A 26,780-nucleotide genomic window follows, 5' to 3' on the forward strand; every position below is an offset into this window, starting at 1 on the left:
AAATGTGATATTTGATTATACACAATTAATTCTGCAAACCTACCTGAAATGCATCACTCAATACCTGAAAATTATGGACAAATGATGTTGTTCAGCCCCAATATATACTGTATATGACTACACATTTTCTGTTGTGTTAGATCCCCCTGTTATCTCACATATTATATTTGCTGCTGTAAAGAATAATCTTCATCTATAAAGTGATATGGCATAACTAATACGGCTGTCAGCCTAAATTATAATAAACACTGAATGAAATTGTCAGGTCCAGTCAAGAGAATAAGGTCTGGAAAAAGTATGAAACAATAACTATATCTATAACATTGTAATGCTATTTAAACCAAACCCTAACCCCCCCCACCCCCCCCACCCCAGGCCTACATGGAGGACCATCTGAGGAACAAGGACCGTCTGATGAAGGAGTGGGAGGCGCTGTGCTCCTACCAGGCCGAGCCCAGCGCCGTCTCCGTGGCCCAGAGCGACGCCAACGCCAAGAAGAACCGCTGCCCCGACTCCGTGCCCTGTGAGTCCCAGCATCACTAACACACTCACTGATACGCACAAACAGTTAAAGTGACGGATCACAGGACAAGAGACTTCATCCGGTGAGAATCATAGTAAAGATTGCTCGAGAAGCGGTATCAAATTTGAAGAATCGAAACCGGTATAGGGAAAGAGGAAGGTGTGCAACAGGTAGTCTCAGGAATCTCAGAGCCACAGAAAGACCATCCAGATCCTGTGTGAAAGGCAATAAAGGCAGAAATGCACTTGAAGCATCCGATACAAGCGCCACCAAACGCGTCACCTGTTTTCAAGAGTCGAGCGGTGCGTCAAACCTCCACTCGACGCGTCTGCTGCACACTTGACTTTGCAGCATCAAGAGAAGCAGCTGACGTCTTTGTATCTACAGCGACCATTGACCTAATTTGAGACAAAAAGGCATCACACACGGTTTTTTATTCAGCGTTTTCCTCTTAAGAAGTAGGCTGCTGGAAGTTTTAAAGGCATGGGATATCGAGCTTTGATAAGATATCTCCCATTTGTTTTTTGTATTCTTCTTTCCCTGTTTTCCACTTTTTCTGTGTCTTTTTTTATTGGCCTTTATTTATAAAGACTGTAAATGGAGCGTATACTATATGATATATTTTATTATTTTCTGTTCTTTTATGTAATTTTATGTATGTTTATATATGATTATACCTGCATTTGCGTATATAGGTCAGTTTCTCTACCTTTTTTTTTTGTTTATAACTGGGCTGTGATCTCCATTCTGTCTAGTTAATATACTTTGTTGTACAGCTGCTGTGTTTACAGTATTTTTCTTCTCGTTTCTGATGTTTCTACATGTTTATGTCCGACACGTTCCCTGATGTGTTGTCGTTTTCCTTCAGACGACCACTCCAGGGTGAAGCTGAAAGCGGAGATCAACCCTTCCCGGACCGACTACATCAACGCCAGCACCATAGTAAGCCAACCTGCCGCTTCTCCAGCCGCTCGCTTCTTCTTCTGTAATCCTCAACACCAATCATTATTAACTCCAACCTCAAGTCCTCTAGATCCCAGCCAAAGCCAGATTTATTGATCAAGCTGTGATCTAGATGTGAATCCCGCACAGGGTGGGAAATTAACACCGGCCACCAGGCAAATTTGGGTACATTTTGGCTGCGTTTGGTAAGATTGTCCACTTAATCAGGTGGCCAGCCGTCATTCAGAGGTCAATATCTCTCCTAACCATCAGTTTTGCCTGGTAAAAAACTGAAAGAGGAGGTAGAAAATTTGGGGATCCATCAGCCGCCAAAGTTTCCCGCCCTGATTCCATACGAGTGAAAGAATGCAGCTGGTGAACGGATCTGTCACCATTGCTGCTGGTTTCCATGGTGACTGAGGCTTGCGCTTAGCCGGAGGTGACCTCTGACCTTTGCCCCGACCCCCTTCCCCTTCAGATTGAGCATGACCCCAGGATGCCTGCCTACATCGCCACCCAGGGGCCGCTGTCACACACCATCTCCGACTTCTGGCAGGTCGGTACCACAGGACACGAAAGTAGTGCTTAAAGGAGTTAGGTGTTAATTAACTCAATTTCAGTGTGTGTAATGTTTGTTTATAAGAAAAAAAAACATCTATCTACCTGTACATTTATACAACTGCAGCACTGAGTGTAAGTGCAAAGTGACAAACATAATTGTTTACATTAAGCTTTAGGGAGATTTTCTTTGATTCTTATTGGATTTTCATTTTCACTGTGCTTATGCAGTATTATTGTGGACTTACAGTACTTTTAGTACTACTTTTAGTAGTAATAGTAATAGTAATGGTAATAGTAGTAGTAGTTGTAGTAGTAGTACTGGTAGGCAGTAGTGCTGGTAGCAGTAGTAGTAGTAGTAGTAGTAGTAATGTTGCAGTAATGTTATTTGTCTGTCCAGGCTGAGGCTAATGATCTGCATGCTTTGTTGTTGTTGTTGTTGTTGTTGCTGTTGTTGTTGTTGTTGTTGTTGCTGAGCAGATGGTTTGGGAGAACGGCTGCACTGTGATCGTGATGATGACGGCTCTGGTGGAGGACGGAGAGAAACAGTGTGATCGCTACTGGCCTGACGAGGGCTCCTCCCTCTACCACATCTATGAGGTGAGAGCACGGTGTGTGTGTGTGTGTGTGTGTGTGTGTGTGTGTGTGTGTCATGTCCCACATCTTAAATGGTTGCCATGTATACAGGGGGCTTTACATATGTAGGCATGACAGAATAGTGGATCTGATATCAAAAGATATCACATCTATTTTCAGGTCTTCTATAATGCTTTATAAGCATTCTGCTGTGAAGCCGAGCATGCTCAGTCTGTGTAGTGAGGATTCAGAAGTGTTCTCTAATATTACAGCTAACACTCCCGATGTTGTTGTCAATGAAAATCTTAGAGAGGTGTTCGTTCTAGAGGTCGGCTGTACTTTTGACTACAGCCTAGAGGAAGCCTTTCTAGCCTTTCTAAGATGCTGAAATATCAACAGCTGGAGCAGAACATTTCACAGCTAGGCTACAAGTGCAAACTTTTAGTTTTCATATTTGGCAGCCTGGGTCATGTGCACAAGCTAGTTGTGAGGGGCCTTCAGATGGCTGGTCTCCCTAAGAGAAGGGCCAAGCAGTTAGCGAGGTATTGTTCAGTATCTGCTATCATTGGTAGCTGCTCAATATGGAGAAGGCGTTGCTTTTTATACCCTTGAAGTGGATTCTGTCTATTATCCCTCGACCTGCCACTGTTTTCATCCTGTGTGTATGCAACAATGTGGCTGCCAATCAGGCACTTATGTAACTGACTGACTCAATATCTGATTGCATTAATAGTGTTTATGTCCTTTGTATGCTTGTATTTATGTGGACATAAATATTTTAAATGTGAGAGAGAGAGAGAGAGAGTAAGAGAGAGAGAGAATACGAGAGACCAAAAAAAGCGTGAACTATGATCTTTATGTGAGAGGTAGACGTCCTACTTTAGAGTCTCTCTGTGTGTGTCGGCGTGCACATGCATGTATGCTTGAATGGTTTTGTGTGTGTGTGTGTGTGTGTGTGTGTGTGTACCCATGTATGCAAGTATGGTGTCTATGTGGGCGTGGGCTCACCCAAGCATCTGACTTCATGTGTGTGTGTGTGTGTGTGTGTGTGTGATAGTCTGGCCTAGTTTTAGAGGCTGACCCATAACCGAAAAGTCGCCAGTTCACATCCGTCACCAGCTGTGTGTCCGGTCACTTTAGATCCCTCTGAACATGTCTCCGCCCCGCAGGTGAACTTGGTATCGGAGCACATCTGGTGTAACGACTTCCTGGTGCGTAGCTTCTACCTGAAGAACGTGCAGACGCAGGAGACCAGAACCCTGACCCAGTTCCACTTCCTCAGCTGGCCGGCGCAGGGCATCCCCACCTCCACGCGACCCCTGCTGGACTTCCGCAGGTACTGCAGCTCACGGCCGATACAGATCGACCCCTCGTTTATCAAATAATACGCCAGATGGCTGCAAATGTAGAGTAGACACCGACGCTTCAACATCGCCCGCAAAACAACCTACAAACAGCAGACAGTGGAACGTCAGACTTCAGAGGCGTAGACTGCAGCTGATTGCAATTGGAGAATGGAAAATGCGATTGCAAAATGAACTGAAGCCAAAAATGACTAATAATTTTCAAATGCTAAATTGGTAAGATCTGTGTTTTCTAACAGTGTTTATGCACCTGAGCCCAAACCCAAGCAGATGGATTAAGAAATCAGCCTGACACACTTTATAGGCATCAATGTCTAGCTCTGGGCTTATGCCTTGTCTCCACCGGCCAGGGTTTTAGTTTTTATTTGTTTTGTTTTTTTCAAAGTGTTTCCACTGTCTTCAGAAACCGGCTGAACCCGGTGACAGATGGCTACAATCTCCAACAGTTAACAGCGATTGATTGATTTTAAATACAGCGTTTGCTCTACGTCATGGAAAAACATTTGCACAGCATTCAGTTTTAGTATGACTTTGAAATCTGCTTTACAAAATAAGCAACTGGGAGAAGAGTAATGAAAAAAAACACAATTTTCTGTGTTTTGCTTTGCTATTTTATTGCTCTTTTGCTGAAAATAAATGATTCAAGGTGGACAAGATGTGCTTATTGCCTTTAAGTCTGCCAGTTAATCAGTGAAGACGCAACCAAACCAAACCAAACCAAACCAAACCAAACCAAACCAAACCAAACCAAACCAGCAGAGCTAGTGGACACCAGGCATTCGTCTATGTAGGAGCCACAGTGCTTTGCTGACCCTCGACTCTTACTGGGCTTTATTCATGAAAATCTCAGCATGAAACATTGATTGTTGCTTAGATCCTGGTCCAACCTGAAAGATCAAACTGATCTGGAGGGTTGCTGGAGGAAAATCTTGGCGGGGGAAAGTGAATAAGACACCCTCTCTCCATCAAATCATCAAATTAAATTAAAAAAATCATCCAACAGATCTTGCTTGAGGCCTAATGCACGCGCTCCAACCTTCCAGTGTCATGCATCAGATCTGGGCCGGCTTTCCCCAGAAGCATCTTTAGCCAAGTTCTTCTTCTCTCCTTTGATTTAAAATGGAACGAAGACGAACTTTAGTCTCAGGATGCATTCGGGAACCCGGTTTCCCAGTTCTCCTCTACTAACTCTCCTAATACTAATTTAAATCTACCACCACTTCATCTCCTGTGATTCTCCTGGTTTCTGTGCCCCTTTTTTTGTTTTTGCTCATCCGATCAGCAAGTCAAACATATTTATAACGCGATTAAGAAATAGCAATGACACCGATCTCTATCATTCTGATCTTTCGTCATCCTTTTGCCACCGTCAGTCTCTTCCCCCTCCTCCCCTCCCTGTTGTCCCTCCTCTCTTCCCGTACTCCCACCCTGTGCGATGGAGGTCAGCGGGGCCCTTGGTTTATTTTTTAACATATCTGTCTGTGTCATTCTTGTGATTTGCAGCTAGTAGTCTGGGTCCAGTTGCATAGTCACAAAAATGATCATGGACTGATGTGGCTGCAGCAGGAGGTCCATCGCCGAAAAAACCCTTTTTACCCCCCCTGCTCTCTCTGTCTCTCTCTCTCTCTCTCTATGTCTCTCTCTCTCTCTCTCTATGTCTCTCTCTCTCTCTCTCTCTCTGCTTGTCTGGCTGAAGCAGCTGTCAATCATGCGCTTGCATCAGCCAGGGAAGCAGACTTGGCACTCTGAAATGAATACGCACACACACACACACAAACATGCATGCTTGCACACACACACTAACACACACCCACACACACACACACTTACACCTGTGAGGACATTCCTTTGACTTCATTCATTCCCCTTGCCCCCTTAACCTTATTCTTAACCATTGCATGTATATCTTATCCTTAACCCTTTACCCAACCTTAAAGGAATAGTTCACCCCAAAATGAAAATCATTATTTTAGGAGCACCAAAAAGCACCAAAAAGCTTTATATAACTGCATAAAATGACCAACAAAATGCTTGTGCAGCATAATCCAAGTGTTTTGTAACCAAACAATTGCACTGTGGGTCCAAAAGTTTAATATTTACCTCATTATCTTCTGTATTTTCCTCACTGACAAAGCTCTGATCGCCCCTGTTTCCTCCTATCTGTAATAATCTATTCATCCCTTTCATAATTTACAATAATCCCGCTTCTGTAGCCTGCTATATTTCTACTATATATGAATGCTATGACTTTTATATTCCACACATGTTGTAAGTTCACAGTGTGTCGTGCCTACTCCACCTTGGATACACCAATCCCATCAAACTAATGGAACAGTTAATTTCCAAAACACTAATATTGTTAAAAAAAAACAACCAATCCAAGGCACTCCTCTCTTAGAAAAAAGTTAAGTTAAGATCGGCTTTGTTTACCATCATTTGTTTTCATTTTGCAGTGTCAGTCACATCTCATTTTGGAAAGAAACTCATCGATTTCTCATATGCTGTCTCCCATCTCTTTCATTCTCTCTCTCTCTCTCTCTCTCTCTGCCAACAGGAAGGTGAATAAGTGCTACAGAGGCCGGTCCTGCCCCATCATCGTTCACTGCAGGTAAGCCTCCAGCTGCAGTACCGCCTCAGTCCACCTGGTGGCAGACAGACACCATGTTTTAGCAGGCTCAGTTTCCTCTGCTGTTAACACATGACATAGTGCTGTAAATTGGATAAAAGCAGCATATCTGCAAAAAGTAAGTTTGTCAGGAATGACAAAAAGAATGTTTATTGATTCATTGATTCTTATTACAATTACGGTTAGGTTTAGTTTATTTTGACATACAAATGGTAAACAAACTGGACATAGAAACAAAATGACAGCAAAACTCACCACAGAGGAAAATGGTGCAAAACCAATAAAATGCATAAATAATAAGTAGGAAAATGAAATGAAATAGCCCGGTTTTGCTTTGAAATCTTATGGAAAGAACTAAAAACACATTGAAAGGCAGAGGGTTGCTTACATTTAGGATCCTTATAACAAAATAGTAAAAATGAACGTAACAGGTTTATTTCATATCATCATGGTTTATGTATTGGAATAACAGTATGAGCTATGTAAGTGTAGATGTTTAAATTTTAAATGTGTAATGTGTTGTTGCTTCCATAGTGATGGTACAGGCCGGACTGGGACTTACATCCTGATTGACATGGTTCTGAATCGTATGGCTAAAGGTGAGGCTTGTGTGTGTGTGTGTGTGTGTGTGTTTGTGTGTGTGTTTGTGTGTTAGCATGAGCAGTGATAGCCACCATGGCTGAACAGACAAAGAAACGAGCGACACCTACAGAAACTCAAACATCATCAACAGAAAATCCAAGCTCCGCCCACACTGTTTGATTGACAGGCGATCTGTGGGAAGTGCATGAAACATGAGGATCTTGAGGGATTACCGCTTAAATAAACGAGTGTGTTGTGTCTTTCCTCCTGCAGGTGTGAAGGAGATCGACATTGCTGCTACACTGGAGCATGTCCGTGACCAGAGGCCTGGGATGGTGCGCACCAAGGTTAGTCACAGCTGAAACACAGGCTGGAGACTGGAGGGTCCTGGACTAGCCGATGTGCCCAACAGCAAGGCACTGAACCCCCAAACTGTTCTGGTAGAGCTCCCAGTTATTGTATGAGTGTTAAGAAGGATGCTCTGCTCCTTGGATATATAAAGGTGTAAAATAACTGCTACCAGGGCTGCCATCAAATCATATTTTCATCAATCCATCCATCTATCATCTATCTATCCATCCATCCACACAGCTATGTACCTGCCAGGGTAAGATGCACCTTTTTCAGAGGACATTTTTTGCCCCCTTGATCTGATTTTTAGAGCCATTTTGGTCTTTTTTGAAGGCAATTTGTTTGGATTGCATGTCATCAAAGGAAATACAATACGCACATATAAAATACACTCCATATAGATAAAGGGGGGGTTTGTGCAATTCAGTCAGTTTGTACAAGTAAGATTTGTTTTAACTTCTTTCCCAAACCCTTCCAGAAGACTCTCTGTCCCCAACCAGTCCATCTTCCATGGCATTTTCTTCTGCTTCAGGCTGTGTACTCACTTGTTCTCTGATCCTAAACTGCTCAATTTTTCACTCCCAGAAGGCACTGGAAAAAAGTCACCTGGTCATAAGCTCTCATAAATGACTTATGGTGGCCAATGACAGGACAGGACAGGAGTTGCATTTAGGCATCATTAAATGGCGCCATCTCTTGACAGATCTTACTACGGCAGGACTCTGCTTATGAATGCAGAACAAAAGCAAGTGAGATGAACAGATGGATATGATGCACCAGATCCTGGTTCAGATCAAATAAGCTGATGAATGATTTCTGAGAGGCCATTGGCTGTAGCTCAGTGGGATAAGAGCCTGCTAGTCATGTAGAAGGTTGCTGGTTCAAATCCCAGTCTTTAGTGTTTCCATGTTGTTGTCAGTGGTGTGAACACTTGTATAAACCAGATACTGAACGTGTTAAAACCCAAACTCAGAAACAGATCAGCAGCTGGTTTCTCTGTCTCCACCTGATAGTCTGACTCTTCTTTTTGGTTTTATGTTCATAATAAGCTGATGAAAGAAGACCAAGAAGGCCTTGCCTACAGCTCAGTGAGATAAACAGGTGGTCGTCATGCTTGAGGTTGCTGGTTTGAATCCCAGCCCTTGTACCCTTAACTGTTTCCATGTTATTGTTGTCAGTAGTGTGAACACTTGTAGAAATCAGATGATGAACAACAGCACATCCAAGCTCAGCAGGATCAGCAGCTGGTTTCTCTGTCTCTACCTGACAGTCTGAGTGTTGATTCAATCCCTGAGGAGGAACTTGTTGCTGAAACCAGTCTGCCAAGTCTTTAACCTACCAACCAACTCTGTGTATCCACTTATCTCAGCTTGTTGTTGTTGAACTTGTTCTCTCAAAGTGTCTGGATAGTGGCTCTCCAAAAAAGAAAATAATTTAAGGTTAGAACTACAATCTCAAAGGACTTGACTTGTATTGAGATAATTTCAATTTCCTTAGTTCCTTAGTTCCTAACATACCCAAGTACCTACCTTCATACCTAAGTACCTACCTAACTACCTACTTACCTAAGTACCTATGTACACACCTACCTAACTACCTTTTGCCGCTTTTCCACCGCATGGTACCGGCTCAACTCGACTCGACTCTACTTTTTGGTTTTCCATTGGGCACATTGAGGGGGTACTATCTGCAGTGGAAAACCAAGTGGTACTACCAAAAGCGAGTCGAGGCGAGGCGAGTTGAGCCGGTACCATGCGGTGGAAAAGCAGCTTTTGTATCTATGTACCTATCTACCTACCTTTCTACCTAAGTACCTACCTACCTAGTTATCAACCAACCTAGCTTCCTAAGTACCTAAGTACACACCTTTGTATCTTTGTACCTACCTACCTTTCTACCTAAATGCCTACCTATCTACTTACCTACCTTACTACTTAAGTTGGCTACCTACTTATCTGCCTATCTACCTTCCTACCTACCTAACCACCCACTCACTCACTCACTCCTCATAAACACTATGCAAACAAAGGCATATGCTGTAAAATCATGAAGTTGTTTTCTCTTCCTGTTCCCAGGATCAGTTTGAGTTCGCCCTGACAGCCGTCGCAGAGGAAGTCAACGCCATCCTCAAAGCTCTGCCCCAGTGAAACCAGTCCGATCCGATCCAGACCAGAACCGCCCACCGGCACCTCGCCCTCCTCCTGTCAACGCACCGGCTGACGGATCGACCCCCTTGCACTCGGAATTGTATCTTATTGAAATCATCAGCTGTATTTTACCTCGCCTTTTCTCTCTAAGATGATGATTATCATGATGAGGAATGACCTCGTGCTTCTCTCTCCCCCATTGGGTGATGCCTTGAAACATAATGGTGATGTCAAAAAAAAATGTACTATTTGCCAATTTTAAAGTTAGGCAGGATTTAGACAGACGTGGAAAATCTGATTTTTAACTATTTGTGGCGCAGATCCGATTCTGGTTCTCCCCACCAGATCTAACGGTGCGTTCATGTGCTCCGGGATTTCCGAGTCGACCGCTAAACAGCATTCATATGCTATTTTGTCAGAAAAAACAAACCCAGAAGACAAACGATAAACAAACACGGACGTTACAGTAAGTGTTTTCTTACTGGTAACGCTTACCATTATTTAAACATCAGATTTTCTTCTTCTCGTGGAAATCCAGCCTGAAAGTTCACTAGCTACATTCCACTTCGAGTCAGTGCAGATTGAAGCAGAAACACACTGTACTATCTGTGGTTGAAGTTTGTTGAAACTGTGCTGCTGTTCGGTTAACATGAGAGTCACTACTACACAACTAGGGCTGGGTACCATAACGATTTTTGGTGTCAATATCGATTTTATGGTATCGAATGCTTCTGAAAAGCTTCGAATGTTGGATTCCTAAATTAAGATCTTGGAATTTTTGATTCTAAAAGCAGTCGGCATGTACAAATATTACACAGGAAATAATTGAATCCATTGCATATTGAAATACTGTATGCGTTCATTCAGCAAAAAAGTATGGTTTCGGTATTGACACTGGTATTGGTGTCGGAAAATTTTAACGATACCCAGCCCTAGTCGTCGCTAAAGTGTCAAGAGTCTTGTAAGGAAGTGAGGGGTGATGTTGAATTATGGGTAATCTCTCTCTCCAGACCGTGATTGTTTACACATCTGAAAATCCCGCTCAGTAACCCTCTTCATCCCTTCCCTCATTTTACTAACACCTGCAGAAAATACAAACATCTGACTCCCTCCCTTCTCTTTGTGTGCCATTCAGATAATTGTAAATGTCACTGAATATATTGTTGTATACCTCAAGCAAGTCAGAAAAAGAAATAAAAAATGCTATTCTATGAAGAAAAAAAAAGCTATTTTGTAATGTGAGACCTTAAATAAATCTTTTCGTGTTTAAGTGCTGCAATCACTCAGTGTGACTTCTGTCTTTGTATATATTTTATATATCAAGAATATGCAATTCGATATCATGCATGTAGATATCAGTTTGGGCTATTGGATATTTAGGATTTAGACATTTATCTGGTACTCTTATGGAGCAACTTGCAAGAGAAAAATAAGATTCAATTCCTGATCTTGTGCATTACAGCAACCGATAGGAAGGAGAAATACTGTATTTGTAAGAAAATATTCCTGTGACCCTTGTAGGATTAAGTATGACGAAAAGAAATAAGAGCCAGGAAGAAAGTGCAGAAAGGTTTTTGTTTTTCAGCAGAAGGAAAGCATTAGTTATCACCAAGCTGGGGCCCCGACTGCCTGACCTTATCTTTTCCAGCAGCGCTTTCAGCACTGAAAGCCAAATCCACAAGGTGATTAATGATGCCGGTCGGGTTTAGGGCCTTTTGTGTGTAGTCAGTAGGGGTGGATGGATCACAAAACCTGGCCTAGAAGAAAAAAAATGAGTCTGTTCTCTCCCATATATCTCAGTAGACTTACCCTAGAAACGTCTGACTATCTGTCCCGCCATAAAGGGTCACAGCTGCTCCAACAACTAGCCCCGGTCCCAGAAATAATACACACTAGATCACAATACAGTTTCACACTATGACGCTGGGCCGAGATTAAGGCCTCATCATATCCCCACATTACCTTATGCAACTTCCAGCCAGAGCATTTAGCGGATTAATTTGAGGATTAGACTGGTTCTGTCTCCAGCATCAGTTCATATCAGTCTCATTGACCTTTAAAATCTGCAGACAGGCAAAAGTTGAAGTCTAATTTTATAGTTATGTACTGCAGCTATACATGTAATTTCAAGCAGAGTGGAAAAACTGGCACAAGCTGGTTTTGGATTAGAGAAAATTTGGAATGCATAAGTTATTTCCCCATTTACAAGTTTCTACGTGCATTTAATATTGTACATGTTTCCAGGCCTTTGATACATTGCAGGTTTATTGCTTTCTGTTTCACATCTTTGACCAAGTCATCACCAATACTGGTTTGTATATTTTTTCCACTGGGGCAGACAGTGGTGGTTAGATTTCAGATGCCAAACCTCAACTAATTTTAGTTTCTCCATACTTTGAAATACCTAGACATTACAAAGACATTTTCCCCCATATTTTCCTGACCTGCATAGCAACTGTTATGAAAACTAACTTAAAGATGGGAGTGTCTAGATGGTATCTAGAGTCCTGTTGCTAATAAAAACAGACTTCATGCATGTCACCTGATTTTGTTATCTGTTGGTACACTGACCAAGAAACACATGACAAGACAAATGGCTTTAATGTTCTTTTTATTAAAGTGTTTTTATGGTTGAGGTGAGTGAGGCAGGAAATTTTTGTAGCTCATTGGAATGTGCTGAATTAATGGAATGAGTGTCAATTGAATTCCGCTGTCCATTAAACCCTTTTTGGTGTTCAGCTTCTTCTATCGGGGAGTGTAGATTGTAATGGAGCGACAGCAAGCTGGAGATGTTTCAGTGACCTAGTACTCCTCTCCCTCATCCTCCTCTCCGACGCTGTCGGTTCCCACCTCTTCGTAATCCTTCTCCAGGGCGGCCATGTCTTCTCTGGCCTCGGAGAACTCTCCCTCCTCCATTCCCTCCCCAACGTACCAGTGGACGAAGGCCCTCTTGGCGTACATCAGGTCGAACTTGTGGTCCAGACGAGCCCAGGCCTCAGCGATGGCTGTGGTGTTGCTCAGCATGCACACCGCCCTCTGCACCTTGGCCAGGTCTCCTCCAGGAACCACGGTGGGAGGCTGGTAGTTGATGCCCACCTTGAAGCCTGTGGGACACCAGTCCACAAACTGGATGGTGCGCTTGGTCTTGATGGTGGCGATGGCGGAGTTGACGTCTTTGGGCACGACGTCTCCACGGTACAGGAGGCAGCAGGCCATGTACTTGCCGTGACGAGGATCGCATTTCACCATCTGATTGGCCGGCTCGAAGCAGGCGTTGGTGATGTCAGCCACTGAGAGCTGCTCATGATAGGCCTTCTCTGCTGAGATAACTGGGGCGTAGGTGGCCAGAGGGAAGTGGATACGTGGGTAGGGCACCAGGTTGGTCTGGAACTCGGTCAGGTCCACGTTCAAGGCTCCGTCGAAGCGCAGGGAGGCGGTGATGGAGGACACGATCTGGCCGATGAGCCTGTTGAGGTTGGTGTAGGTGGGGCGCTCGATGTCCAGGTTCCTGCGGCAGATGTCATATATGGCCTCGTTGTCCACCATGAAGGCGCAGTCAGAGTGCTCCAGGGTGGTGTGGGTGGTCAGGATGGAGTTGTATGGCTCCACCACCGCTGTGGACACCTGGGGAGCTGGGTAAACTGCAAACTCCAGCTTGGACTTCTTCCCGTAGTCGACAGAGAGACGCTCCATCAGCAGAGAGGTGAAGCCAGAGCCGGTTCCTCCACCAAAGGAGTGGAAGATGAGGAAACCTTGGAGTCCAGTGCATTGGTCAGCCTGAAGGGGGAAAAAAAAGGAAAATTATAAAAAAAAGGTGTGGCCATGTCTGGAGACATCGTTCCTACACATTTTCTCCCTCATTTAAAATACATAATTCTTCCTCAGCTTCTTGAGAATGTGGGATAGTGGTCTGTAGCGGATTCCTTACAAATGAAGTATGCAAAACAACGGACTACAACCACTTACACCTGGAATTTTTCAGATTAGGTTTCCAGACCTTCGTAGGAACACTGTGGCCATTCTGCAGACTAACCTACACAGTCGTTCTTTGTTGCTTACCAGTTTACGAGTCCTGTCCAGAACCAGGTCGATGATCTCCTTTCCGATGGTGTAGTGACCTCGGGCGTAGTTGTTGGCTGCGTCTTCCTTTCCAGTGATCAGCTGCTCAGGGTGGAAAAGCTGGCGGTAGGTACCTGTCCGGACCTCATCTGTGGAACACACATGAGGAAACAGGTTAAAATAAAGTCCCATTTCAGCCCCAATTTAGTACAACAGTCAAATTCTTCTTTGTACATCATGTTGACTTGTGTCATACATACATAGATGGCTTAATCTTTAAACAAGTAGAAAGTAAACTTATGAGTGAATTATTCCCTTTCTGACCTGCACTGGAGGAAAAAAAAAAAAAACACCACTGTTTACAAGTCTCCTTCAATCTATGGTACCAGTTCATTCTCACTTGTTTAGGAAAATAATTTGTTTACCTATGACTGTCGGCTCCAAGTCCACAAAGACGGCTCTGGGAACGTGTTTGCCGGCTCCGGTCTCACTGAAGAAGGTGTTGAAGGAGTCGTCTCCCCCGCCGATGGTCTTGTCGCTGGGCATCTGCCCGTCCGGCTGGATGCCGTGCTCCAGGCAGTACAGCTCCCAGCATGCATTGCCCATCTGGGTTCCGGCCTGGCCGACGTGCATAGAAATACACTCACGCTGTAGAGAGAGGGGGACAAGACGGTCATCAAATCATTCTCTTCATATACAAAAATGTCGTTTCACAAATTCCTGTGAATTATTTGTACTTTGTTAATCAAGTTAATTCTGCTTTAGGCCCAACAAGCTAGTTTTCTTTGCTCAAACTCTGCTCTGTTGTGTTCAGGTGCGATGAAAAGCATCCATTTCAGTTCTGACAGCTCCTCATCTGCTGGGCATCAAGTGCGCTCACTGACCCAGATCAGACATGAAACTAATCCTCAGAGCCTAAATACAATTCTGCCTTCTGTAATGATTTGTCCTGGTTCGATTTTTATAAAAAGACAGTCGTACATGCAACAAAATACTTCCAGTATAGAAATGTGCAAAATATTTGCATAGGTTTGACTGTTTAATCTACAGCTATGTAAATCATTTTTCAGTATCTAACAAAAGCTCCCCCCTATATTTCAGCTATCTGCATTTAACTGCTGACCTCTGCACTTTAAGGATAATCCCTGTTATTTTCAACATGGGCCTTACTTTCTTAGTTTTCACCATCATGCCATGTCAATCAATTTGGATCAAAATTTCATCAATTACTTGACTGTAGAGTAGGGCTACACACTGTTGACTGCACCTTATATTGTAATTATTTAGCAGAATACTGCAATTGTGATATAAATTGCAATGCAGCTTAAATAGATTTTTTCAGCAAACATACATTATTATTAATACTAATGCTTAAGATTTGAATACAATTATATTTTGTTTATATTTTATAATAAGCAATTTAATTTCTAGGCCAGAAATTGGGCTCAGTACCAGAAGGCCATGTGTAGGAGTCCATTTTGAGCAGCCACAAATGACAATAACTGTGCCTGATGCAACCGATAATGTAGATCTAGATACCTCTCAGTTTGAAGACAGACTGCTCTCAAATACAGTCTAAATGGGGCAGAGAGAGAAACTAACGAAAATAACTGGAATTATCCTTTAATGGCACAAATGGCCAACTGTTAATCTGCCCTGTCTTTGTTATCCGACATGTTCATTCTGCCACGTTTCTAATGTTTGTACTTTTTAAAATTGCATCGTATAAAAAAAATATTATAATAAAATTGTTTAACTGAGTGAAAAACGACTGTGCATCCATCTGAAGGTTATTCAAATTAAAACATTTGGTAAATCATGGCCTAGGGCGATGAGTTTCTTCAAATGTATGCTGAGTCACATGAGGTTTTTCACTGCAGCCTGTGGTGAGTTCACTCCCTCTCCTCCCCCCTCCCAAATGGAAATTAACAGCAGCACCAGCAGATCAGTGAAAATTCCCAGTGCGCTACAGAGGGGGAAAATCCATAGAGGAACCACTCCCTGCCCCCACAGCACGGGCCTGCTGCTTTGTGTAACGTTCACGTACCGACAAGGCCGTTATCAGATTGCGCCTTCCAGTGGAAACTGACTATTCAAATCCTCCTCTAACGTTACTCAGATTACCGCTTCCCTCCATTACACCGACTGCACAATGAATCACATTCAACACATGGTCCACACTAAACTGAGAGGACGTTTAAAATGAAAAAATCCTGTTCAGCTGTTTGTTAGGATTTTATTAGCTACTGCTGGATTCAAAAACGTTTTTTTCCGAAACTGCGCCAGTTTTTTGGCGTGTGTCCCATGCTGCTGAGTGAGCACAAACAGAGCTGCAGTCTAGCATCGTCAAGACTGTCTAGGTGACGTTACAGCGTATCAAAATCGATTTTTAAAACCAGATTTTATATTGATTAATATTTTAGGAAATTCTAACATTTAAGGTTGACTGATACTAAACACGCGTTTAATCCACAACCTGCATATGGTTTCTAGCAGCAATGGCGGTTTACATGTAACCCCCCGCCCGCCTAGTTGTTCTAGCAAAATAAGATTTTTAAAGTAAATCTGCCTCAATACTCACCATTTTTTCTGATTTTTTTTTTTCCTTCGTGCCGACGCGAGGATTCGGTGAGTGAAGGCTGTTATGTGGAGGGCAAATGGAGGCGGCGGTATTTATACAGTCGCAGGGAGGCGGGACGACGGAAGCAGTTTGAGTTTCCTCTCGGCGGGAGCGACCGTTGGCTTGAAAATGGGGCGGAGGCAGACCGATGCTGCCTTCAGTTGCTGTCGGAAATATCCTGCTTGTTGCGCTGTAGCCTACATGAATGACCTGACAATATATAATTGCCGTTTAAAGGACTCCTCCGCTGCTGGTGAAAGTTAGCCTTATTTTCTAGATTGGCATCTCTCCCATATGAAATTGTTGTTGTTTTTATGTTTTACCTTTAGCTAGAATACATATTTTAGATTGATTACTTGACTAATCTCTGACATTTGGATTTGATATTGTAAACGACGAGCGATATCATGAATGGCATTGAATGGCATCTACAAGGTAGGGAACACCATAGTCTCATTTTAGCTAATTGTGTGCTAATCAACACTGGAGGAATCCTTTAACTGGCAAACTTGAATGGCAAAGAAGGAACTTAGGTCAAAATATAAGTAAAAATGTGAATGCTAATGGAAATTACAGGTCAAAACAAGATTACATATTTGTTACTGAAAATATCTACCTGGGATTTACAGTAACTTTTGCCTCATAAATTACTTAAAACATCCATTATGTGCATTTTCTCCTCTTGAATGCAGTAGCAAGTCTTCTTTATGACTGTAGCACTTGGATGTAGGAGCTTGCGAGGAACACCTGAAGGCAACATGACTCACACAGGGAAGTACAGTGGCTCCACTATGATGAAGGCCCTCCACCATGCCTTCCACTCCTACAGAAAGAAATCATTCATTCAGCTTCATTCACAATTCATGACTAGGTTATGTAAACTTCATTAAGAGGTTATAATTGACATACTTGCTCTGGAAGTTATCAATAAAAAGGGTAACTTAACACTTTTATGAGCTCTGATGCAGCTTTTCCATGTAGGGAAGCCTGTGCATATTGTGAAGAAGTTTTTCTTTTGCACTGTATGTGAGGTCCTGTTGTCCTCATACCATGTGTTAGCATGTATTGTGCAACTTTGTAAGCTGTCAACATCTATCTGCACCAATGTCTGCAAGACAAATTCCTGCAGGAGGAATACATGTAATGTACTTGGTGATTAAAGTGATTTTTTTTGAAGTAGAAAACAAACATAGACAGATAATAATATATACTCTATGAATGATCACATAATGAGGGGTAAACTGTAGCCCCCCACAATATCTAACCTATTGCAGAGTCATCCACTATCACGGACCACGTTTCCATATTTACATTGAAAAATCAGTTCCTTCCTTGCAGTAAAAGATGTCAGTAAGGTGTCACTTTTTTTACAGATAACAGTGTATATCAAAAATAGATAGATCCATTCAGAATCATCAGACACAGTTCTATAAAAAGATATCAGAGATGAGGTGATGAAGCCCTGTGTGGCAAAACATTTGTGCGTGAAGTAAAAATGAATTGAAGTAATATACATGAATGCAGTAAGTAATATAACATGCGTTATCCTTTAAAAGTAGCCTACCATAATTTGATTATTCAAATGGTGGATATCTCATTTTGGAGTGAAACGCTTCAAATAGTGATAAGGTAGAACAGAATGTAGGTCAAATTAACAAATTATCACCTCATAAATTCAATAATATTTCAGACCGAAAGTTTCAGAGAAAAAAAGAATGGAAAGGTTCCTACACTCTCAAACTCTTAGTTTGAATTAAATGTTAAATGGAAATAAGTGAGGTGAAGTGAGGTAACAAGAGGGGAAACATGAGCTATGTGATGGAGAGGTGCGCTTCTGTTTTCAGCCACTGACAACAAAACACATCTACTGAAAACTGCTCTCTGTTTATTGGTCCAGGACAAAGAGATAGGAAAGACGATATATTAACGATACCATTCTGTCTGGGTGGAAACAATTTTCTGTCATGCTTAGCAAATCTCTCTAGCAAATCATTCAGTGCCTGACGTTCATTGTTAAATACCTCTAAAACATAGAATATCAAATGTAAAATGTGACTGTATGGTCACTTAAGGCCTTAAGTCACTTACTGTCCAAAAAACGTACAATAACATGTTTAAATTTGCTCCAGTCAATCATTTTGTAAGACTACATATCGCTTTTCTTTTCATTTTGGAACAAATCTCTTTATATCTTGATATGTAAGCATTGCAAAATTCCTCCAAAAATAACCTCCCTGTCTATTTAGAAAGCATTTTGTCACTAGTTTCATAAAAAATACTCTGAAACTCTGAGCCTTCTCCGGTTTTTGGAGGCTAGGAATTTGTAAATAATAGGTTCCCCAATAAAACTCAATTGATTGGACACTTCTCTTGCTAGACAATGGAGCATAACAGTGGGTATACAATGGTAAAAACTACTTCTGTTGTTAAGTAGCACTGCATAGGAAGCACAGTCTTTATTATCATTCAAACCATGGAGCAATGACAAGGAAGTTCAGCACCTGCTTAAATAGAGACAATGCATTCTATCAATAGCTGAATGTCACAGTTCCTGCCAGCCAGACTAGGTGTTTCTCTCTCCATGAAAATAAATTCTAATAAACTATTCTTTAGTTTATTGGAAAATTACTCCTCACAAAGTTGATATCATAAGATAAGGGACATGAGTAGCAGAAAAAATAACTTAACCATTGTTGATTTTGTGGATTTAGTCCCAACTTAATATTCTTCCCCCTCTTCTTCTCCTTCATCCCCAACGGTGTCGGTTCCCACCTCTTCGTAATCCTTCTCCAGGGCGGCCATGTCTTCTCTGGCCTCGGAGAACTCTCCCTCCTCCATTCCCTCCCCAACGTACCAGTGGACGAAGGCCCTCTTGGCGTACATCAGGTCGAACTTGTGGTCCAGACGAGCCCAGGCCTCAGCGATGGCTGTGGTGTTGCTCAGCATGCACACCGCCCTCTGCACCTTGGCCAGGTCTCCTCCAGGAACCACGGTGGGAGGCTGGTAGTTGATGCCCACCTTGAAGCCTGTGGGACACCAGTCCACAAACTGGATGGTGCGCTTGGTTTTGATGGTGGCGATGGCAGAGTTGACGTCTTTGGGAACCACATCGCCACGGAATAGCAGACAGCAGGCCATGTATTTGCCATGGCGAGGATCGCATTTCACCATCTGATTGGCCGGCTCGAAGCAGGCGTTTGTGATCTCCGCTACTGATAACTGCTCATGATAGGCCTTCTCTGCTGAGATAACTGGGGCGTAGGTGGCCAGAGGGAAGTGGATACGTGGGTAGGGCACCAGGTTGGTCTGGAACTCTGTCAGGTCCACGTTCAAGGCGCCGTCGAAGCGCAGGGAGGCGGTGATGGAGGACACGATCTGGCCGATCAGCCTGTTGAGGTTGGTGTAGGTGGGACGCTCGATGTCCAGGTTCCTGCGGCAGATGTCATATATGGCCTCATTATCCACCATGAAGGCACAGTCAGAGTGCTCCAGGGTGGTGTGGGTGGTCAGGATGGAGTTGTACGGCTCCACCACCGCTGTGGACACCTGAGGGGCCGGATAGATGGCGAACTCCAACTTGGACTTCTTCCCGTAGTCGACAGAGAGACGCTCCATCAGCAGAGAGGTGAAGCCAGAGCCGGTTCCTCCACCAAAGGAGTGGAAGATGAGGAAACCTTGGAGCCCGGTGCATTGGTCAGCCTGAAGGAAAAGATTTATATTAAGGAATAGCCCATCTTTACTCATGACTGATTACATTCTCAAAATTTCAATCAATTGCAGACAATCTCACCAGTTTACGAGTCCTGTCGAGAACCAGGTCGATGATCTCCTTTCCGATGGTGTAGTGACCTCGGGCATAGTTGTTGGCTGCATCTTCCTTTCCAGTGATCAGCTGCTCAGGGTGGAAAAGCTGGCGGTAGGTACCTGTCCGGACCTCATCTATCATCGGAAGACATTGACGATACAATAAGTTCAATCAGTGGTTCCCAAATCCAATTCACTATTGAGAGACCTGTTCCATTACTTTCATATGTTTAGAGTGCGTCTCTTTAGAGTGCCATTAAATACATTGGAGCAAACTTTTCTCAAATCTGCTTTAACAGGAACCTTATCTCTATCCAGTAGCATCTACAACCTACAAATTAACTCCAAGTTTGCTTCAGGAAATCATTTGTTTACCAATGACTGTCGGCTCCAAGTCCACAAAGACGGCTCTGGGAACGTGTTTGCCCGCTCCGGTCTCACTGAAAAAGGTGTTGAAGGAGTCGTCTCCCCCTCCGATGGTCTTGTCGCTGGGCATCTGCCCGTCCGGCTGGATGCCGTGCTCCAGGCAGTACAGCTCCCAGCATGCATTGCCTATCTGAGCTCCAGCTTGGCCAACGTGGACAGAGATACATTCACGCTGCAGGGACAAGTGGTTCAGATAATGACAGTAACCATTTGTTTAGCACGTTTCTCGACAAAGTTGCAAAGTGTTGTAAAATAAAAGGTACCAACAATCAGCTATAATAAAGGGAAGTTAAATTGTTAAATTCGAGAGCAAAATTCATAAACCATAGAGCTCCCACAAATGAAAGAAAAATTCTGCTGCAGCATAATGACAGTAAAAACAAGTTACATCCAAATTCCAAAATCCAAAAATCACTTTTCAGTTGTGTCTTAAAAGAAGATACAGTTTGCTAATTTTGCATTTCCTCAGGCAGATTAGTTCAAAGTTTAGATAGCAATACTTGATGACAAGATGGGGTCATATACTGTATCTAGCACTAAAGCAAATATCTGACGTGTCTCCAACTTGCTTTTCACAGCACATAGAAACCGTAGTGCTGTTGCCAAATCACAAATACCAATATACATTGCTAAATTTTCTTTTCTTTGTCATAACTTGCATCTTTAATTACTGTGACAAATGTGGACAAATGGGTATCACACAAACTGAATATAGGCTATGAATCTTTCTGCACTGTTTTTTGCATAATCTATGTAATTTCAGTCATGATTAGAACTTAAACATAAGATGTAAAAGTGGACCTCACCATGTTTCAGTCTCTTGAATCAGTCTTTTGCTCAGTTGGGTTGAATAGTCAGGGATGTTGTGTCAGTTACGAGTGCAGGAAGCTGCTTTATAGCGCAGCATCGCTAGGCAACAGCCTGGCATGTTGTGGTAACTAGAGAAGTTGGAGAAGCCAACACCATCTCCTTAAATGAAAGAAGAGAAGAAGGAGTACAAAAAGAAAAATCCATTGCTATGCTCCCCTGCGCAGATCTAAGGAATGACGGCTGTTGTTATACAGATGGGTAACCACCAACAATGACAAGAGTGGCTGTGAAATATGACCCATAACTGTCCACTTCTGCTATGTTCCTCAACTCTTCCATATATTGTTTATTCACAGGGAGAACGTATAGTGAGCTACATATCAAACTGCACATTTTACATCTTAGGCATGTAGCTTATGCTCTCATGCAGAACAACTTACAGTGAGTGAACTTGTAGGAGTTCGCTGTCTTGCTCAAGGACACTTCAACAGGAAATATGGCTGGTGATGGACACACTTTATCCTGGTTAGGGATTGAATTCATGACCTTCCAGTTATCGGACAAAAACAGTTTGTGTCCCCAAAGGAATTACTTAGTTTCATCTCACGTAACACTGCAAATTTGGAGCCTCCATTTTCTAAGATCTTGTTTTTAGACTGGGGAAAGAAAATGGATACCTCCCCAGAGTGACCTGAATAGGCTATTGTTACAGGTCGCTGTTGTGTCGCCACTGCGGTCGAGATTCATTTGCAATGCAAAGGTGGACAAGCGCCTGGGGAAAACCTTAGCGCACGCTTCTCTCAAAGCCAGGTGACATTTGAGATCAATGCTTCTTTCCAAGGGTGTTACAGAATATTGAAGCACGTGTTTATGTTTCTACCGAGTTTCATCAAGCCAAAAGGCTGTCCCCGCTTTTCAAAGATAGCGCATTGATAGTTTAGAGGCAAATAACTTGGTCGTTGGATTGAGTTGGTGACATGTATGTAATGCTTCAAGCTGGGGAGAGATTTTCAAAGGATTAGATTTGTGTAGTCATATGAACTCCCAAGGAATTTACTCAGCAAGAATTAGATTAGTATTGTGTGTGACAGAGTTTCCCCTGCCATTGAATAGGCACTTGTGTGAGTGTGTGTGTGTGTGTGTGTGTGGGCGGGGTTATCCTGCCTTAAAGAGTTGCTAACCCTAAAACAATTTCATCAGTGTCAGTTTCAACGGCGAGTTTCAGTGTCCCATGATGGTCTAAATGCTGTTTCAGAGGCTTTTCCACCCTGACAAGGATAACATTCTGGGGGAAATGCTGATTTGTGACATTGCAGTTCAAACACTTTACACTATTGTTTGGATTCAAAGCCCTGTGATATGTTTAATCTAAGAGTTTGACTGGTAACCGTAGAGACATAATGACAAACCACTAGCATTTGCCAAGTAAGGATTGCCAGAACGCGCTCCCATTTAGTTGCCGTAGTTACTCTTTTCTCAGGTCTTGTTTGCACTTGGTTGTCAGCTGATCCTAACAGGCAAAGCAGGCATTCAAAGAAGTGTGTGTATAGTACTCAATAGCTTAAACTAAACACTCTCATTGCCGGAGTACACATGGAGATAGAAAGAGAAGCTCATCATCAGCACACAATATTATGTAGGTGGTGATTTATCACCTTCTCCGCCAGAAGAAGCATGAATTAAACAGACAAATGTGTAGCAGTTTTGGAAAATGCTTTATTTCCTGTGTAATATTCCTGTTACAGATTGTTGTTGTGCAGTTAAAAATCAATAACAAACTTTGTTGCAGTTATACTATCAATGAAATATGATCGTTGTTTAGTTGTGTGAATACTAAACATCCATATCTGTGGAGGTGTCATCTAATCGGAAGCTCTTAGTATTCCTCCCCCTCCTCTTCATCTCCTTCATCCCCAACGGTGTCGGTTCCCACCTCTTCGTAATCCTTCTCCAGGGCGGCCATGTCTTCTCTGGCCTCGGAGAACTCTCCCTCCTCCATTCCCTCCCCAACGTACCAGTGGACGAAGGCCCTCTTGGCGTACATCAGGTCGAACTTGTGGTCCAGACGAGCCCAGGCCTCAGCGATGGCTGTGGTGTTGCTCAGCATGCACACCGCCCTCTGCACCTTGGCCAGGTCTCCTCCAGGAACCACGGTGGGAGGCTGGTAGTTGATGCCCACCTTGAAGCCTGTGGGACACCAGTCCACAAACTGGATGGTGCGCTTGGTCTTGATGGTGGCGATGGCAGTGTTGATGTCTTTGGGCACGACGTCTCCACGGTACAGGAGGCAGCAGGCCATGTACTTGCCGTGACGAGGATCGCATTTCACCATCTGATTGGCTGGCTCAAAGCAGGCGTTGGTGATCTCCGCAACTGATAACTGCTCATGATAGGCCTTCTCTGCTGAGATAACTGGGGCGTAGGTGGCCAGAGGGAAGTGGATACGTGGGTAGGGCACCAGGTTGGTCTGGAACTCTGTCAGGTCCACGTTCAAGGCTCCGTCGAAGCGCAGGGAGGCGGTGATGGAGGACACGATCTGGCTGATGAGGCGATTCAGGTTGGTGTAGGTGGGGCGCTCGATGTCCAGGTTCCTGCGGCAGATGTCATATATGGCCTCGTTGTCCACCATGAAGGCGCAGTCAGAGTGCTCCAGGGTGGTGTGGGTGGTCAGGATGGCGTTGTATGGCTCCACCACCGCTGTGGACACCTGAGGGGCCGGATAGATGGCGAACTCCAGCTTGGACTTCTTCCCGTAGTCGACAGAGAGACGCTCCATCAGCAGAGAGGTGAAGCCAGAGCCGGTTCCTCCTCCAAAGGAGTGGAAGATGAGGAAACCTTGGAGCCCGGTGCATTGGTCAGCCTGAAAGAAAAGAGTTCATCCTGAAGAGTTGATTCCATTAAAATTACATTCACATTTTATATTTTAGGCATTTAGCCAATGTTCTTATCAAGAACAAATTCCACTGATTGCACCAGCAGATTAAGCTTAAATTCCTTGATCACCAACATAGCAAGCAATAAAAGTAAGTAGAGCAAAGGGCGAAGACAAAGTGCAGTGACAAGGACAAAGTGCTGTGATGTAACAATATTTCTGTGGCCTGAGAATCATTCACTGCTAGAAGGAAATGCTAGGAGAGGATATACGAGAAATGAGTGCTCAGGAGAGAAAAAAAGGATATTTTAACTTCAGGAAAAGAGTAAATTAAAGCAAGTAAAGGAGGAAAATATGGGAGAGGAGATATGATTCAGGGGGAACAGGGGGACGTGAGGTACTTAGAGATTAACGAAAAGAAATGAATGTTTGCATAGAGCATTGCACCCCCCAGATGATGCATTAGAATATCTCACCATCTTACGAGTCCTGTCCAGAACCAGGTCGATGACCTCCTTGCCGATGGTGTAGTGACCTCGGGCGTAGTTGTTGGCCGCATCTTCCTTTCCAGTGATCAGCTGCTCAGGGTGGAAAAGTTGACGATAGGTACCGGTTCGCACCTCATCTGTGAAGAGGTTAAATACGGTTTCATAAAGCAGGAGGATGCAAATGCCTACATATATTTTACAGAACTGCTTCGGTTGATTATTTACCAATGACTGTCGGCTCCAAGTCCACAAAGACGGCTCTGGGAACGTGTTTGCCCGCTCCGGTCTCACTGAAGAAGGTGTTGAAGGAGTCGTCTCCCCCTCCGATGGTCTTGTCGCTGGGCATCTGCCCGTCCGGCTGGATGCCGTGCTCCAGGCAGTACAGCTCCCAGCATGCATTGCCCATCTGGACGCCGGCCTGGCCGACGTGAACAGAGATGCACTCACGCTGGAAGAAAGTAGAATATTCTTGTCATGTTAGATTGAAATCAAAATAAAATTCCAGCTCTTGAATTGCCATTTGGAGTCTTTTTTGTAGAATATGCTATTAGCACTACAGACAAAACATCTTTGAAATTGCACACTGTAGTTTGCTATCAATACTTTGTTGGTTTCTTGCCTGTAAAAAACATTTTTTCTACAGGCAAGAAAACAATAAACACATACTTAAAAGCCATGAAACTGTAGAAGCTTACCATGATTATGAATTCCTCCGGCTGACGTTAAGGATCTGCTGGGGAAATCTGCTGTGGGTGTGCCTCTTGAGATTTCCTCTGTACTTATAGTACTTGGAAACACCGTGGTAACGAGCTTTGTTGTCGGTAACTGAGGGGTTAACCGTGTTTAGCAGACGGAAAAGACTCGGGGTGCTGAAATGAAAAGCCAATAATTCAGCTCTGGAGCACACTGTGCAAACATGCTCTGCCACACATCAATGACTCCTCGCACCGAGATAATAATTAACCCTGACCCCGCCGTACACAGGGCACTAACTTGTGACCAGGAAACTCAGAGACAACAAAGCAAACAGTGCAGAGTTGAAGTGTTTGTTAAGTATACTGAGAATAACTAACTCCCTAACGCTGGTGTGGGTCACCTTTTTTGGTATGAGATCTAACTTTCCCTCGACTACGCGGAGGAGGTCATGCAGATTCAGTGAAACACCAAAGTATTCATATTCTGATTTATGCAAACATGGAATAAATCAATTCTAAATTAATAGATTAATAAACTTATATTCAGAATATAGTATAAATTCTGGATAACTGGTGTAGGGGAGAAAGGGGTAAGTTGAGCCACTGGGTAAGATAAAAAAAAAAAACCTAGACTATCTAGACAATCACATACACGAGTCATGTGATCACAGATTTAGGAAGAATAATTCATTTCCATGAAAGTGTGATGGAGGAGAGCACACAGAGAAAGCAAGTAAGTGAGTCAGATCGGAAAATGGGATTTTTGCTGTCAAGTGATGTCATCATTGTAAAATTATCATGATTCTTGTATCTAAATTGAAGTAGATACATTTGAGGCTTTATTGTATATCATATTAGATATATTATCATATATGTAAGGCTATGTAGTTACAGTATGAAGTCATACACTTAGCATATCTATAGGCCTGATAGCTGTGTGAAGTTGAGCCAAAAAACTGACTTTTTTAATGGGTCATACTTCTAAAACTGTATTAGCTACAGAAAATGCTTTAACTATCATGGATGCCCAGCAACCATAAGACATAGCAGTTATTGTTTGAAATAAATACACATATGTTGCTGTAATAGCACAAGTGGTTCAATTTACCCTGTATATCATATAAATATCATGCTACACAATTCAGGTGCTCCAAAATGAGATAACCGCAATTTGATAACAGTGTCACCTACTTACATTACCTACATTATGGTACTTTTAAGGGACAGTGAGGTATCTTAAGTTGGTTGACAAATTGATAGCACCTAAAGCAAGTGCATTCTCTAATTTAGAGGTAGTGGTTGATGAACTTTACGGAATTTCCCAATTTCCAAAATGG

The 26,780-nt window shown here is 43.1% G+C and overlaps 4 protein-coding genes across 4 annotated transcripts in view; 1 reads left to right on the forward strand and 3 right to left on the reverse strand.

Annotated features, from left to right (window-relative positions):
- ptprnb (protein tyrosine phosphatase receptor type Nb) overlaps positions 1-10,933 on the forward strand; it is a 41,874-nt gene extending 30,941 nt beyond the window's left edge. Inside the window, exons 15-23 of the mRNA XM_078291075.1 lie at positions 376-523; positions 1,392-1,465; positions 1,944-2,021; positions 2,504-2,623; positions 3,769-3,935; positions 6,518-6,571; positions 7,124-7,188; positions 7,445-7,518; positions 9,598-10,933. Of these exons, the coding sequence (XP_078147201.1) occupies positions 376-523; positions 1,392-1,465; positions 1,944-2,021; positions 2,504-2,623; positions 3,769-3,935; positions 6,518-6,571; positions 7,124-7,188; positions 7,445-7,518; positions 9,598-9,669 (852 nt within the window). The 3' untranslated portion in view covers positions 9,670-10,933. The remainder of the gene's footprint in view (positions 1-375; positions 524-1,391; positions 1,466-1,943; positions 2,022-2,503; positions 2,624-3,768; positions 3,936-6,517; positions 6,572-7,123; positions 7,189-7,444; positions 7,519-9,597) is intronic.
- A 1,330-nt stretch (positions 10,934-12,263) lies between these two features.
- Positions 12,264-16,437, reverse strand: LOC139920628 (tubulin alpha chain). Its single transcript, XM_071910670.2, has 4 exons — positions 16,310-16,437; positions 14,154-14,376; positions 13,729-13,877; positions 12,264-13,446 (listed from the first exon to the last, which is right to left on the reverse strand). Exons 1-4 carry the CDS (start codon positions 16,310-16,312, stop codon positions 12,472-12,474), a joined length of 1,350 nt encoding a protein of 449 aa, XP_071766771.1. The 5' UTR covers positions 16,313-16,437; the 3' UTR covers positions 12,264-12,471.
- Positions 16,438-18,351: 1,914 nt separating this feature from the next.
- Positions 18,352-21,402, reverse strand: LOC139920606 (tubulin alpha-1A chain-like). Its single transcript, XM_071910648.2, has 4 exons — positions 21,385-21,402; positions 20,528-20,750; positions 20,139-20,287; positions 18,352-20,047 (listed from the first exon to the last, which is right to left on the reverse strand). The coding sequence occupies exons 1-4, from the start codon at positions 21,385-21,387 to the stop codon at positions 19,067-19,069; spliced, it is 1,356 nt and encodes a 451-aa protein (XP_071766749.1). The 5' UTR covers positions 21,388-21,402; the 3' UTR covers positions 18,352-19,066.
- A 1,773-nt stretch (positions 21,403-23,175) lies between these two features.
- Positions 23,176-25,480, reverse strand: LOC139920629 (tubulin alpha-1D chain-like). Its single transcript, XM_071910671.2, has 4 exons — positions 25,444-25,480; positions 24,974-25,196; positions 24,737-24,885; positions 23,176-24,248 (listed from the first exon to the last, which is right to left on the reverse strand). Exons 1-4 carry the CDS (start codon positions 25,444-25,446, stop codon positions 23,265-23,267), a joined length of 1,359 nt encoding a protein of 452 aa, XP_071766772.2. The 5' UTR covers positions 25,447-25,480; the 3' UTR covers positions 23,176-23,264.
- Between the last annotated feature and the right edge of the window lie 1,300 nt (positions 25,481-26,780).

Source organism: Centroberyx gerrardi, chromosome 21 (assembly GCF_048128805.1).
Source record: "Centroberyx gerrardi isolate f3 chromosome 21, fCenGer3.hap1.cur.20231027, whole genome shotgun sequence".
Classification (NCBI taxonomy): domain Eukaryota; kingdom Metazoa; phylum Chordata; class Actinopteri; order Beryciformes; family Berycidae; genus Centroberyx; species Centroberyx gerrardi.